Source organism: Harpia harpyja, chromosome Z, assembly GCF_026419915.1.
Source record: "Harpia harpyja isolate bHarHar1 chromosome Z, bHarHar1 primary haplotype, whole genome shotgun sequence".
NCBI classification, from domain to species: Eukaryota; Metazoa; Chordata; class Aves; order Accipitriformes; family Accipitridae; genus Harpia; species Harpia harpyja.
Genome location: NC_068969.1, coordinates 75,574,254 through 75,588,806, shown reverse-complemented (window position 1 = coordinate 75,588,806; position 14,553 = coordinate 75,574,254). Strand labels below are relative to the sequence as shown.

At 42.8% G+C, this 14,553-nt stretch overlaps 1 protein-coding gene across 1 annotated transcript in view; it reads right to left on the bottom strand.

Moving 5' to 3' along the window:
• Positions 1 to 280: 280 nt before the first annotated feature.
• ENTREP1 (endosomal transmembrane epsin interactor 1) overlaps positions 281 to 14,553 on the bottom strand; it is a 30,933-nt gene continuing 16,660 nt past the window's right edge. The window contains 6 exon segments of the mRNA XM_052776587.1: positions 281 to 563; positions 565 to 699; positions 1,822 to 2,135; positions 3,938 to 4,084; positions 8,545 to 8,617; positions 9,246 to 9,375. Of these exon segments, the coding sequence (XP_052632547.1) occupies positions 495 to 563; positions 565 to 699; positions 1,822 to 2,135; positions 3,938 to 4,084; positions 8,545 to 8,617; positions 9,246 to 9,375 (868 nt within the window). The 3' untranslated portion in view covers positions 281 to 494.

The window sequence follows — 14,553 nt, the reverse complement described above, 5'->3', positions numbered from 1 at the left end:
TACTAGGAAGCAAACTGCTATATGCCAGAAAAAAAAAAAAAAAAAAGATCAGTGGACCTACAGTAACATAGACCAGATGAACACAGGCATTGACACTGGCCCTGTTCTCCAATGCAATATAAAGTGCACGTGTGCCTTGTCTCACCCCAGTAAACCAAGGCATGGAGCCATTCTGCCATCTTTCTTGTAAGCTGAGTAAAAAAAGCAAATCCATTCTGAGTGGTGATAAACTAGAGATGCAAGAGGACAGTACTCTATCACAAACAGACCAGTTGCACCTGAGAGCCAAATAAAAGCCAGCTTGCAATCTCATTAATAGGCGTTGAGGAACCAGCTTCCCCTTAGGAGTCTGAGCATGAGGGTATAAAAAAAATGGATTGTCAACACACTCTTCCACCCACTTGTCAGAGATTATTTTCCTGTGCAGCATGTATGTATGACAGAAGTACTCTACTGAGGAATAAGCAGAAACCAGCTCAAAGACAGAAACCAGCTCAAAATACAGTTTCCCTGACAACACCAGCAAGACTTCGAAGCCATTCATGCTCTCCTGTCTGGATCCTCCTCTGCTAGCTAACCTTCATCTGCGGTGAAAGTATTCAGGTCACCACAGCTCTCCAGATACAGCAATCCAGGATGCTGTCTGAAAGGTAACACACGGGTACACAATGACATGGCTTGCTCAGCAGATGCCATCATCTTTAAAAGGAAAAACAAAAATGTAAATCAGATTTGTTTTCACGCTTTTGTTCCATCACAATAGTTTCTTACCCAATTAGAAAGAAGCTAGTTGTAGTGTTGTCTGTTATTTTTAAAGAATAATAAAAAAAGCTAAGACTAAAATTGGTATTTGTCAAGGAGACATGGGAAAAGCAAACTCATTTGGGAAACTGAGTGAGTGTTGTCTTTTTTTTTTTAAAAAAAAAAACCTGCACAAAAATTAGCTCACCCCAAACCATGGCATGTCAGGTATTGCTTAATAAGAGTTTAAATGTTGCTTCCTGCAGAAGCCACTGGACTGTAATAACCTTCAGGCCAGTGTCATAAATTAAATTCTCACACGGAATTTTTTTCCAGCTGTTTCTGTCAAATTTGTTGAGGCTTTTGTTGCCTGTAGGCTGCAGTGGGAAATCTCACTTTATCTGCAGAGCCTAAATTACGATCTTTGATGTGTTTTGCATGAGAACTCAAACCAAAACCAGTTGTCACAGCAAATCACTTGTACTGTGCATGAATCAACTCATCTATCCAAATGGTCTGTGAGCCACCAAAACATTTGTTTGATGAAGTCTGTAATGTCTGAAACTTCTGAATATTCATTCCATTAATATAAGCACATATTTTCTACTTTCTGCTTTTTTTCCCTTAGTACTAGGCCTTATTTTTATCCTGGGAGCCAATCAAAAAAAGTTGCTTCTAGTGGGTTTGCATAAAAATGTCCTTGTCAGCCTCCATTCCTTCCAGTTTATAATACTAAATACTTTATAACATCTCTTCCCTCTCCCCTGCCATGCTCAGTATAAACACTGTCATGTTATTTACAGTTTGTGATTCTACCACAGAAGACCATCTCCTTCAGCTTTTAAATACACACATATTCAGTCTTCTGAAAACCTTCCTGGCTGTGTGGCTGGTAGAGAAAGAGACATTATAGCTGCACAGCCTCTTGCACACTCCCTAAATAAAACTAAAGTACTGAAGGAAGCTAAATGGGTTCAGAAACTTCGACACACAAAGCAGAGTGGCAAATGTAAACCTATACTCCCAAACCAAGGCCAGCGGGTTTCCACATCACCTGACAAAGACAAGTAATAAAACTACCTGCTCAAAGAAGGTGGCACTGGTGATAGCTTCTGCCATATGTTTCTCATCTGATTTTAGAAGAGACTTGGTATTTTCCACCAATTCACGTGTGTCAAGGCTCATGCTGCCAGATGACTGCTTTAGGTTCTGTGCCACAAGCTGTTTAATGTATGTGTAAACCTTGTTGTCTATCAAACACTGGATTTCAAAGCCTGTCACAGCCAAAGCTCGTGGTCTCAAACTCTTCTGCAAGATGACAGTGCAGAGTTCTAGTTTTAATTTAGCCTGCGTTGCAGCTTCACAGCTGAGCACTGCCCCTGGAGAAAAAGATCAAAGCAAACAATCCTCTTGGTTCACAGTACTGTTGTACAACAAGTGTCCCGAGATTTCAATCCTGACTCAGTGATGATGCAGTGCAGAGTTTAACCACGTAAAACTTAACAGTCTGGCATGGTCAGGGTGGCACACAAGGCTCACTCTGTATTGGATTTACACTAGAGAAAATACCTATAAAATAGAGTCATACATGACTATGTTTTAGTGCATATCACATGTCAAAGGGTGTAGAGGGACATTTCTGGGAAAGCTATTTGCCATTTTGTGTACATTGGTTCCTTTCTTTTTTTCTTCTTTTCTGAACAGACCTGAAATGAGCATTGAGTGTTAATGTTAACATACAGTTATATAAAGCAGGTTAAGCAAAGCTTGAAGGATTCTATGAGCTCTCCTACACTTTTTGTAACTTTCAGTTATTACCAGTCAAGAGGGCTAGTTACAAAACATCTGAAAATAATTGCTTGTCAAGCTGGAAGCTAGTAATACTACAAAGTGGAAATACAAGGGAAAAAAAAAAAAACAACCAAAACCGCAACATTCAAAATTACCTTGCAAGGACTAAGCAAGGAGCAAGAGGGAATTAATTCCACTGCCTTTGGTCTAAATAACAATCACAAATTTTTGGTCCTGTTAAAAAAAATAAATAAGAGCACCTACAGGTTGTTCCAGAAGAACTTTAATGTTGGCTTTACGCCAAACACCACAATACCAGGAGGAGATGCAAAACTTCCCAGTAAGAAGAGCACTAACTAACTTGAAGAAACTTCAGTTGTTCTGTTGTAGCTGAGTTCCCTTCCTGCAGCACTCGTGTATTTAACTCTCAGGTCCAGTGCTGAACAGACCTAACCTCAGTTACACCGAGCCTAAAGCACCCAAATGCTTCTGACTGATGGAGTCTCTCTACAGCAGAAATGCTCCACTCTGCTTTCATAGCTATGAACAGGCTCTGTGTCATGCAACTATTGCTTCAGCAGCAGATTCTCTCGGGTGCTGTGGTGGAAGTTGATAGGAGGAAAAACAAAACACACGATGTAGCAGAGACGTAAAAACATTCCACAAAATACTAAGTGTAATCCAGATAGGCACACTCCCAATACTCAAAAGAAATGGTTGTTACTAACATGCCCCCTCCCTGCTTACATTTTGTGAGTGCTAATACGTATCAGCAGCTACTATGGGGATTCCAATATCCTCTAATAAAAACTGCAAGACTCTTGACTAGTAGATTAAGACAGTCACCAGAATCAAGGACTCTGCAGTCACACTAGCAGTTTTCCCACAGCAACTGAACTGGATCACTGACACCAAAGCAGCTGTGACAGACGTCATCGGCTTTCCACTGTGCGTTTATGGTGTTGAGTTTGGGGGTTTTTTGATGCTAAGAGAAGTGAGAAAAGGGGTACAAATTTATAGGCTAATACCAAATACCCAAGCTAACTTTGCTTTAAATTGCTCACATTGACAACTGCCCTTGCAAGCTTTTAGATGCCGTTGTACAAATACACTGAGAAATCATATGTGCTCCCTCCTCCTCATCTTCCACCATCCATCCCTCCTCCCCAAACTAGCAATGACTGCTACAGACCCTGTTCTTAAATGTGAAAGCCTAAAGAGCAGCAAGACTAAGGTGTTGGGTGGAGAAGATTTGGCAAAGCAGAAGACTGCTGTAATGTAGGTAGGTACTCTTTTGGTAGACAGTAGCTGATTTCTGCAGGTACTAGGTTCGAGGTACTAACCTTCTGACAAATGTTCTTTAAAGGACTCATTACATAAGCACTGATAGAGAAAATCAAGTCACCTTGAAGAAACCAGTAGCATAGCTCAGAGTCACTTTCCAACCATTTCCACAACTGATTGAAGGCTCTCCTGCTCACTCCTGCAGGCACCAGGCTTGCATTTGAAGGTGAAAGGCTCACTATGCTGGAAGACTCAGGAATTTCTTCACCTGAGTAATCAGGAATAGTAAAGGTGAAGAAGTAGTCAGAATAAAGCAGATCTGTACAAGCCATTATTAGAGATTATTACCTTTTTTTTTTTTTTGTGCTGCCCCCACAAATCTGTAATGATTGGAGACAAAAGCCTAGAGCTGCATGTATGTGTGCATATACCCACACTCACCAGTAATAGTGGTCTAAAGCCTGCTTAAACGTTTGCAGAAACATGTTCAGCCTTATGCAACTGGAGCAGAAAAAAACCCCAAAACCAAAAACAACCCAACCCCCCCCCCCCCAGCTTTGCCTAGTATAAACCTCAACTTAAACTACCTGATCAAAGGGAAAGGTACTACAGCTTTCTTAAAGAGAAAACTAAATTTCACAGGTCCTGAAATCCGCCTGCATATAAGTAGGTGTACAGCATATGGTCACAGAGGTCAGTCACTGTTTGCAATCAGGTAGCTTGTAAATCAGTCACCAGTTCCTATAGGGGAATTAAAATTCTTGTTTCATGAGGTTCTTTATTAAAAATAAAGATTTTCCTGAATTCTTGTGATATGTTGATTCTTTCCAATTAATCAACATTCCTCCTTTTCCTTAGGGTGAAATTATATTCCGTGATTCCCACAATTGCGTTTTAGTGAACAGGACAGGACGACGCCATGTGTTTTTCACCAAGCCTGGTTCTGTATCTCCATCTGATGGCACCTGGCATATTACAGAAAATAATGTTCTTGCTCATGCAAGAGCAAAAAACCAAATTAATGTAAACAGTCTTATTCAGAACATGGCAAATGTTTGTGCTGCCACTCTAACAGAAATGTGTCAGTGACTGGAGCGTTCAAGAAAATTAAGGCTTGGATGGTATGTACTTGTTGAGCATAGCACCTTATCTCCTACACAAATGCAACCTGGCATCTCTAAAGAGAAGAAACAGTGACACAACCTATATAAAGCAGATACCAGCCTGGGAAGTCAGGACGTAGGACCCAGCAACAAAGCATGGTGGACCAAGAATGAGGCAGGATTAGAGAATCTATCACCAATATAAACTTTTTAATACCAGTGGAGTTGTGCTAGCAGTCAGTCCTTGATCTACAGTGCTGCTGGTATGTTGGAGAAGTTGGGGTTTTTTTTAATTACTAAACAGATGAATGAACCAATTTCATGATCTTATGATAATTCTTCATAATATTAATGTTACAGATGTCAGAGAGATAACTGGCTTAAGCCGATGTGTACTGGAAAGTCATATATCTACTATGTGATGATATAGACCAGCTGCCAAGCATCCCCAGCCATCAGTAGAAGGTTGTATGTCTTCCCACCACAGACAGCAGGGAAAGTCCCATTTTGCTTGACAGGAGTGCTTTTGAAGTCAGTAAAACCATTTTAGCTGACACAGAGAAGCTTACAGTTCCTCCTGCAGCTGGCAGCCAGGACCCCCCCAGGTTCTGCTGGCAGAGTAGTGCATAGTTTTCACTTCTGTCAGGAGCCGCACTTGGTTAATCAGTCCTGATGATGCCAAGGGAATCACAGCATCATACACAAATGCCCTGCCACGACAGACTACCAGCATAAACTGAAAGTTCAGCTTTTACTTATAGACTCTTATTCTACATCAGCTGAGACAGCCCATGGAGTTACTCTGCCACAATTCCAACATATCCCTTCATTTTGTATTACCCTCCTGCTGTGGTTTAAGCCCAGTAGGCAGCTCAGCCCCACACAGCTGCTCACTCACTCCCCTCCAGGGGGATGGGGAGGAGAACTGGAAGGGCAAAAGTGAGAGAACTGGTGGGTTACGATAAAGACTGTTTAATGGCAGGGGGCGAGGGAGAACAACAAAACAAACCAAAGAAAAACAAGTGATGCAAAAACAATCGCTCACCACCAGCTGACTGATGCCCAGCAATGCAACCCTGGAAAACTCCCCCCAAGTCTTTATTGTTGAGCATGACGTTATATGGCATGGAATATCTCTTTGTCCAGTTTGGGTCAGCTGTCCCAGCTGCGTCCCCTCCCAGCCTCTTGCCCATGCCCAGCCTACAAGCTGTGGAGGTGGGCAGAGTAAGAGATGGAGCAAGCCTCAATGCTGCACAAGCACTGCTTAGCAAGAGCTAAAACATTGGTGTGTTACGAACACTGTTTTGGTCACAAATCCAAAACAGCACCATATGGGCTGCTATGAAGAAAATTAACTCCATCCCTGCTAGACCCAGTACACCTCCCCCAAAAAACCAAAGGAAGAGATACTGTTCAGCATATTTCCTTTTCTTAAATTCATTGCCCCTAGGAAGCCTTGGCATCTAGAAGAAGCAGCGTTAATTCTCTTTATTAAGATGCTCACTTTCTTCTTTATTGGAGTTTAACAGCCAGGCTGAGATTTAAATGTCTCTTTACAGGCCTTTTTATTTAAAAAAAAAAAACCAAACAAAACCCCCCCAAACCCCAAAAACAGAGGAAAAAAAAAAGATGGACAAACCAGTTAAAAAGATGGGGAGGAGGGTACAATTTATCATGTGCTTGGCTCTGCCTGCTTGCAAAGGAAGTTTTTAAATACAAACAGTACCTCAAACAATGCTTCATCATAGCTTTTTTTAAAAAAAACCCCACACTTTCCTGACACTCCTTCACAACAGTTGCATTTTCTACAGTATTCTTTTCCTGTTTTCCATTCTCATAACTTTAAGCAGTCACCATGCAGACTTATGTTTGATATCCTATTTTCATTTGTGCTCAAAGTGCCCAGAGAAAGCAACAGCAGTTTTATCAATACGAAGTTGTCCTGGGTTTGTGTGGCAAGGTTTTGGGGGGGAGGGTGGGTTACAGGGGTGGCTTCTGTGAGAAGATACCAGAAGCTTCCCCCATGTCTGACAGAGCCAATACCAGGCGGCTCTAAGATGGACCTGCTGCTGGCCAAGGCCAAGCCCATCAGCGATAGCGGTAGCACCTCTGTGATAACATATTTAAGAAGGGAAAAACTTGCAGGGCACACAGAAACTGCAGCCAGAGAGAGGAGTGAGAACATGTAAGAGAAAAAGCCCTGCAGACACCAAGGTCAATGAAGAAGGAGGGGGAGGAGGTGCTCCAGGTGCTGGAGCAGAGATTCCCCTGCAGCCTGTGGGGAAGACCATGGTGAGGCAGGCTGCCCTCCTGCAGCCCATGGAGGTCCACAGTGGAGCAGATATCCACCTGCAGCCCATGGAAGACCCCATGCTGAAGCAGGTAGGTGCCCGAAGCGGGCTGTGACCCCATGGGAAGCCTGCACTGGAGCAGGCTGCTGGCAGGACCTGCAGATCTGTGGAGAGAGGAGCCCACGCTGGAGCAGGTTGTGCCTGAAGGACTGCACCCCATGGAAGGCACCCATGCTGGAGCAGTTTGTGAAGAACTGCAGCCCGTGGGAAGGACCCACGTTGGAGAAGTTCGTGGAGGACTGTCTCCCGTGGGAGGGACCCCATGCTGGAGCAGGGGAAGAGTGTGATGAGTCCTGCCCCTGAGGAGGATGAAGCGGCAGAGACAACGTGTGATGAACTGATCCCAACCCCCGCCGCCGGCAGGGGTAGGTAGAGAATCCAGGAGTGAAGCTGTGCCCAGGAAGAAGGGAGGAGTGGAGGGAAGGTGTTTTGAGATTTGGTTTTATTTCTCATTACCCTACTCTGCTTGACTAGCAATAAATTAAGTTAATTTTCCCCAGGTTGAGTCTGTTTTGCCCGTGACAGTAATTGAGTGATCTCTCCTGTCCTTATCTCGACCCACAAGCCCTTTGTTATATTTTCTCTCCCCTGTCCAGCTGAGGCAGGGGGGAGTGATAGAACAGCTTTGGTGGGCACCTGGCATCCAGCCAGGGTCAACCCACCACAGAAGTCCTTGAGAACTAAACTTTTTGCTGCACCTCTTCTGAATTTCTTTCTGGTTGTCACAACTGATGAGATATCAGAGGCATTCAAGTGCTTGTTTTCAGAGGTTTCAGGTAGCCTGCCAGAGTGTAAGGTACACGTAGTCTAGTTATGTCCTGTACCAGTATGCAGAAACTATTTAGTAATTTTTCCAGCACAGGCTGAATAATAAACTAATTCCCACATTCAGCTCAACACAGTACAGTATTATTTTATCCCTTTCCTATCTTCATCAGCAACAAAATGTCAACAAGCACCATCACATACACAAAACAAATGGAAGCACTGGAGCTGGACATCATTTCTTAAAACATATGGACACAGAGTCAACAACTAACTTGTAAATTACTAAGAAGGAAATATGTCTTTCTTTTTGTATCTTAAGAGCAAACAACTTTTTATATATTTTAAACATTAATCCCTTTTCCTACTGCCCAAACCAATCACAATTCTGTATGTCTGGCTTGCAATAGGGTGGCTGTCTTTCAAAGAAATAATAATGCTACTGCTACATTAAGTCATCTGGTTTGGGTAGAATGGTTCTAGAACAAATTTTAAAATGTACGTCTTACCTTGAGAGGCTTGCCTGTGACTCACTTCCCCCAAATCAACAACTTCCATGACACTTACTTGTAGCGCACCTTCCTGGAATAAAATAGAAAAGTTGAAAAATCACAAGCCACCATCTTTTTTCTGGTACTTTCTAAGAACTGCAACATCCACCTTGGAAAGTGAACATTTTTGCTGAACTGCACAGTGAATATGTGACATGTGTTTAATTCCACCGCAAAACCAAGACTAGTGAGTGTCTATAATTAATGTTCTTCATCCAGGTCAGCCAGTTTTATCCTGCTGAATATTTTCGGGGAAAAAGCACCTGCCTTCTGAAAACACCAGTGAAAAGGGATCAGTGAGCATGGCAAAACCCTGACCTAGTCCCATGGAGGAGGAGTACAGGTGTGGAAGGGAGGTAAAGCAAGGAAGCAGCACAGGGGTCCTCTGGAATAACCTCAACAGGGGTGCTCCACAGTGTATTTTGCTTCTTTTCCCATGCCCAGACAGGGTTTTCCAACTGGGGAAAACTTTTCAACTCTAAAGGTAAGTGATTAGCTAAAATCTTCAGTGAAATTTACAGCAAGCCACGTTTGTAACCAAACATATTCTCCTGCTATTATGAAATGAAAAGATACCTGACTTACATTTACTGTGCCTCAATGCAACCTTACTTTATAGTGGAAAAACAAGTTACCCTTTAAACTCCTGTGGGCCATACCTGCTCAGAGCTGTTCTGTCTCTGCACAGCTTCATAAGGAGGAGGTGGGTCCTGAGGGCAGAACTCCTCGGTGCCATTGATTCGTGACCTGTAAATATGGGGCAACAGAATCACATTAGAGGCAAGCATCCTGCAACAAACAACACTGAGCGACTCTGTCGGTACAGCTTTCCATCTGCAGAAAAACATCACCTCTACCAAACTCCACTGGCTTTCCCGTGCCCGCTCAGATTTTTGGATCTCAGCTACAGCTAATGAACTCGCCAAGAGCTGCAAGAGATTATCCCAGAAGACGGCAGCAAATTGCTCCTTAGGAGGTGCTTCTCCAATGTGTTCACCAGAGCTTCAAACATCTTTGGGCAGTACTGTGCGTAGGAACGCATTCCAGTTTTACTTCACAGAGACTCAGTTTTGTTTCAAGAGATTCAAATACAGGTCGTCACTCAAAATGCGACAGCCTAGCTCTAATTTTTGTGAACTACTAAATTCTTAATTATAACTGAAATTCAAGATACTTCTGATCTCATGTTTTATGTTCACATACAGCTGCACAGAAAAAGGCAGACTCAAACTGAAGGCTATTTTTGTGATGATGCTTGACTAAGAACATTATAGTTGATAAGTTCACGAAGGCTTGTACGAGGCAAACATACCTCATGGTTAATCTTATTTCTCAGTTTTCAAAGAGCTCTTTGAAACCTTAAAGACAGCAGAAATCCCAAAGACATTCTGCTGTATCATCTTCCTCTTAGGAGGTAGAAGGAAGGAAGAAATCAGAACAGTGCCTGGAGAAACTCCTTTTGGTAAATGCTGATTTTTATAACATAAGTTTACATTACCCCGTTAACACTGGAACAAAGTGCAGTAGTCAACAGCAGCGCTGCCAAGGGGACCTTCCCCAAAGAATCTTCAGAGAAGTCTGTGACCCAAAGTGTCTCAGTTTTTCTCTGCTTTTTATTACATTTTAAATTGCTGATTTGGTACTGAGCAGGAACCTCAAGCAATACACGAGTCCACGGGTTTTGCTCCCTGGACCCATGTCAGTCTTAGAGATAACACTAGTGGATGCAATCTATCTACGAAGAAATGTTACACAAGAGCCAAGTCCTTCCTCCCTGAGTTTAGGGCTTCTCTGCACACTGGCTGGAAGGAACAAAGATGACTGTGGCAATTATTTTCTTGCAAGCTGAAAGGAAAGGGCAGAGTGAATGGAAATGCCTACAGAAGGCTGCTTAGAGAGGAAAAGAATAAAACTTCCAAAAAAGAGAACTGGGGAGCACTTTTGTGAAAGGCTCCTGTCAAGGTAATGGAGGTAATGCATGGAGAAATTTGAGGAAAAGAAAGAAAAGATTGTGATAACTGGTCATTGCTTTTTAATCTTAAAAATGGGGGAAATACAACATGTTAAAATAGTTTTTAATTTCAGCCTATTTCATCTGCCCCTAAAAGCTTCAGAATAATTTTGGAGTACGATGGAGACTGATGCTCCATTGACATTACTTCTTCACATTTTTCCAGTACATTCATGCTGAGCTTACATTCAATGTAGGTCACAAAATGATATACTTCTTTGTCCTGGTTTCAGCTGGGATAGAGTTAATTGTCTTCCTAGTAGCTGGTATAGTGCTATGTATTTGAGTTAGGTATGAGAATAATGTTGATAACACACTGATGTTTTCAGTTGTTGCTCAGTAGTGTTTAGACTAAAGTCAAGGATTTTTCAGCTTCTCATGCCCAGCCAGCGAGAAAGCTGGAGGGGCACAAGAAGCTGGGAAGGGACACAGCCAGGACAGCTGACCCAAACTGGCCAAAGGGGTATTCCATACCGTGTGATGTCACATCTAGTATACAAACTGGGGGGAGTGGGGGAGGGGAATTCCTGCTCAGGGACTGGCTGGGTGTCGGTCGGCGGGTGGTGAGCAATTGCACTGTGCATCACTTGTATATTCCAATCCTTTCATTATTACTATTGTCATTTTATTATTGTTATCATTATTATTTTCTTCTTTTCTTGTTCTATTAAACCGTTCTTATCTCAAGCCACAAGTTTTACTTCTTTTCCCGATTCTCTCCCCCATCCCACTGGGGCAGGTGGGGGCAGGGAAGTGAGTAAGCAGCTGCGTGGTCCTTAGTTGCTGGCTGGAGTTAAACCACGACATTCTTGAACCTTAGTTTTGGTTTTGAACATGCCTGATCTGGCCTACCCAGCTCACTCACACCTCGAAAATTAATGTTGCATCCAAGAATTATATCATGTTAAAACTTACTACAGAACATGCAACTAGAAAAGTGTTCCCTTAAGTCCCTTAATATAAAAGTCATTTCCAGGATGTGCACATTTGTCAATCTGTTCTTTATTTCTTAATTTCCACTCTCTCTTTTTACATAAGCAAGGCGAATTCTTGTGTTAATCAAAAAGCCAGCGGCTTCTTGAAGTGATGATACAGGAAGGTAGGGAGTAGGAGTCAAAGCTTTTTCAGGAAACCCCACTGCTGAGAGACCACTCCAGACCATGGGGAGGCTTTGTACCGCTGCTGGTAATCAGGACACTGAAGGGGGAAGGTGCATCCTTGGCCACCTCTCACCCACCTTCTGCACTCATACCTCAGCTGAACAACAGCATCAGGGCTTTGGCCTCCCAGAAACTTCAGTGTTCAATAGCAGGAACATGTTCAGTGGTTAAGAAACAAATGTCAGCAGCATATGGGTCCAGTTTGAGACACATACTAAATTTGAGAATACATGACTTGGATAAGCAGATTTGCACTTTGGCAAATGTCTCTAGTCCCCAAATGGTACTTTAAACTGGACTGGGGTAGATTTCTAGACCCCAGGCGATTGGTTTGGTGCTTCACATAGATCGCCTACTCCCTTAAATTCACATATTTTATTCTTCACATGGGAACTCAGCTGTTACTGTTAATGTTGTTGTGCCAATCCTGAAAAATAACTCAACTGCTATTCCCTTATTTTTGAAATATCAAGATTAGAGTTAGGAGTTGACCAGATATTTGTAGTGCTAGTTTGTTTTGTCTACCACTAAATAAGACAAATATAAAAGTTTTCCCATGAACAAATGAACAAAGCAATTAATTGGCTTTGCTAGCAGTGCCTCTGGCTCTGCAATTTAAAATGTGGAGGAGAACAGCTACCCATTCCAAACATGTCCTTGGCACATGTTTTGATCACCACAGTGTTTCCTTTCTCAAAGGGATGTATCTGTTTTGGAGTCGCCCCAGGTGCACCTTGCAGATGGTGGCTCACTGCCTTGGATGCAGTTCCTGTCACCCCCACCTTTTGCACAAAGGTTTTGGATGCGGGGTCTGTGGGAGCTCGGCACGGAAGGCAAAGTCATGGACACAGCATGGTGTTCAGTGTACAGACCAGGCAGGGAGGGGAGGGAGAAGTGTGAGGAGGCTGACTGAGAAAAGGCCAGGTCCCATCTCTGCTGGACACCCTGGATCCAGCCTGGGGTGAGTCATATTTCCTCATCTGCCAAGAATGGAAATCAAGTCTGTCTGTTGCTTTAACTTCTGCACTGCTGCATAACTACCCTGACCACCTTGAAACAAGTAGTCTGACTTCAAAAGGATGTCACCATCACTTAAATGTTATTATCAACAAGTTTTAATGCAGTCACAGGCAAGGTAGCTACCCAGTATTAGACCGCAGAAGCCTTAAATATTGTTCAGCGGCCCCTACTGTGCTGAAAATAGACAAAGAGAAATACTGCTTCTGGGGATAGCCATCTAGAACAGCACATCAGACAAAGAACGACAGCCCCATTTTAAAGCAGGGGAACTGTGGCAAGCGTAGTTCAATAAATACCTCATCTTCCAAAGAGATCATTATGCACACCATTCTGTTCTCATAACTAGCTTGAGCCAAGACTCACATAGGAGGATTTTAGTAATGTTTGGAATTCAGCCCCAGTCCTTGGATGTTTTAGATCACTTTTTCATTCTAAAATCTATTCCTGTGCCATGTTACCATTTTCTAGGTAATCCCAGGATCTGTAATTACCTCTGCAAGGACCACAGAGTCTTGAAAGTCATGCACACTATTCCTGATGAAACAGTGAAATAAACTAAACAGTCCTGCACGCTGCAAAAAGCAGGAGTTATAAACAAGAGTAGAGTGATAGAGTCTGCCTGAGCATCATGATATTTTATGTTTAAATGTTATATCTTCATAGCAGAATAATGCAGCCCCTCCTGAGTCATAAACTAATGTCGTTAATGTTTACATGCTCCTCTTAGCACCCCGACTGCCAGTGCTGGGCTCGATGTTCAAAGGGAGGGTCTCCTCTACACATCATGCGACTGATGCCACGTGGAATAAGTGGATTGCACTGATCACACAATGGGCTCGCATAGGAAACCCCAGCCAGCAACTAAGCACCACGCAGCCACTCACTCACTCCCCCCCCCCCCCCAGTGGGATGGGGGAGAAAATTGGGAAAAGAAGTAAAACTCGTGGGTTGAGATAAGAACGGTTTAATAGAACAGAAAAGAAGAAACTAATAATGATAATGATAACACTAATAAAATGACAACAGCAGTAATAAAAGGATTGGAATGTACAAATGATGCACAGTGCAATTGCTCACCACCCGCCGACCGACACCCAGCCAGTCCCTGAGCAGGAATTCCCCTCCCCCACTCCCCCCAGTTCCTATACTAGATGTGACATCACATGGTATGGAATACCCTGTTGGCCAGTTTGGGTCAGGTGCCCTGGCTGTGTCCTGTGCCAACTTCTTGTGCCCCTCCAGCTTTCTCGCTGGCTGGGCTTGAGAAGCTGAAAAATCCTTGACTTTAGTCTAAACACTACTGAGCAACAACTGAAAACATCAGTGTTACCAACATTCTTCTCATACTGAACTCAAAACATAGCACCATAGCAGCTACTAGGAAGACAGTTAACTCTATCCCAGCTGAGACCAGGACACTAATAAACAAAGCTAACCTGCAAGTTACTGTGAAGAGTGTATAACCACCTGCAGAATGAAGGATAACAAAACCCACAAGTCACCACTGAATTGCAAGAAATATAGATACTAGTAAATCCCAGTACAGCAAAATAACAGAATTGATGCTTAATGGACAAGCTAGACAATTTTTTCCCCTATTCTTCAAAACAACATAACCCCCTGCCCCAAATTTACATTTTAATGTTTCATAATACTAATTGTACCAAAGAAGGCAGCTTTCTGCAACACAAAGATTTTCTGCACGTTTTCTCTTACTCACAAGAAAATTCATACAGCTATTATTTTATCCACCTCCAGATCCTTCTTCCCTCATCT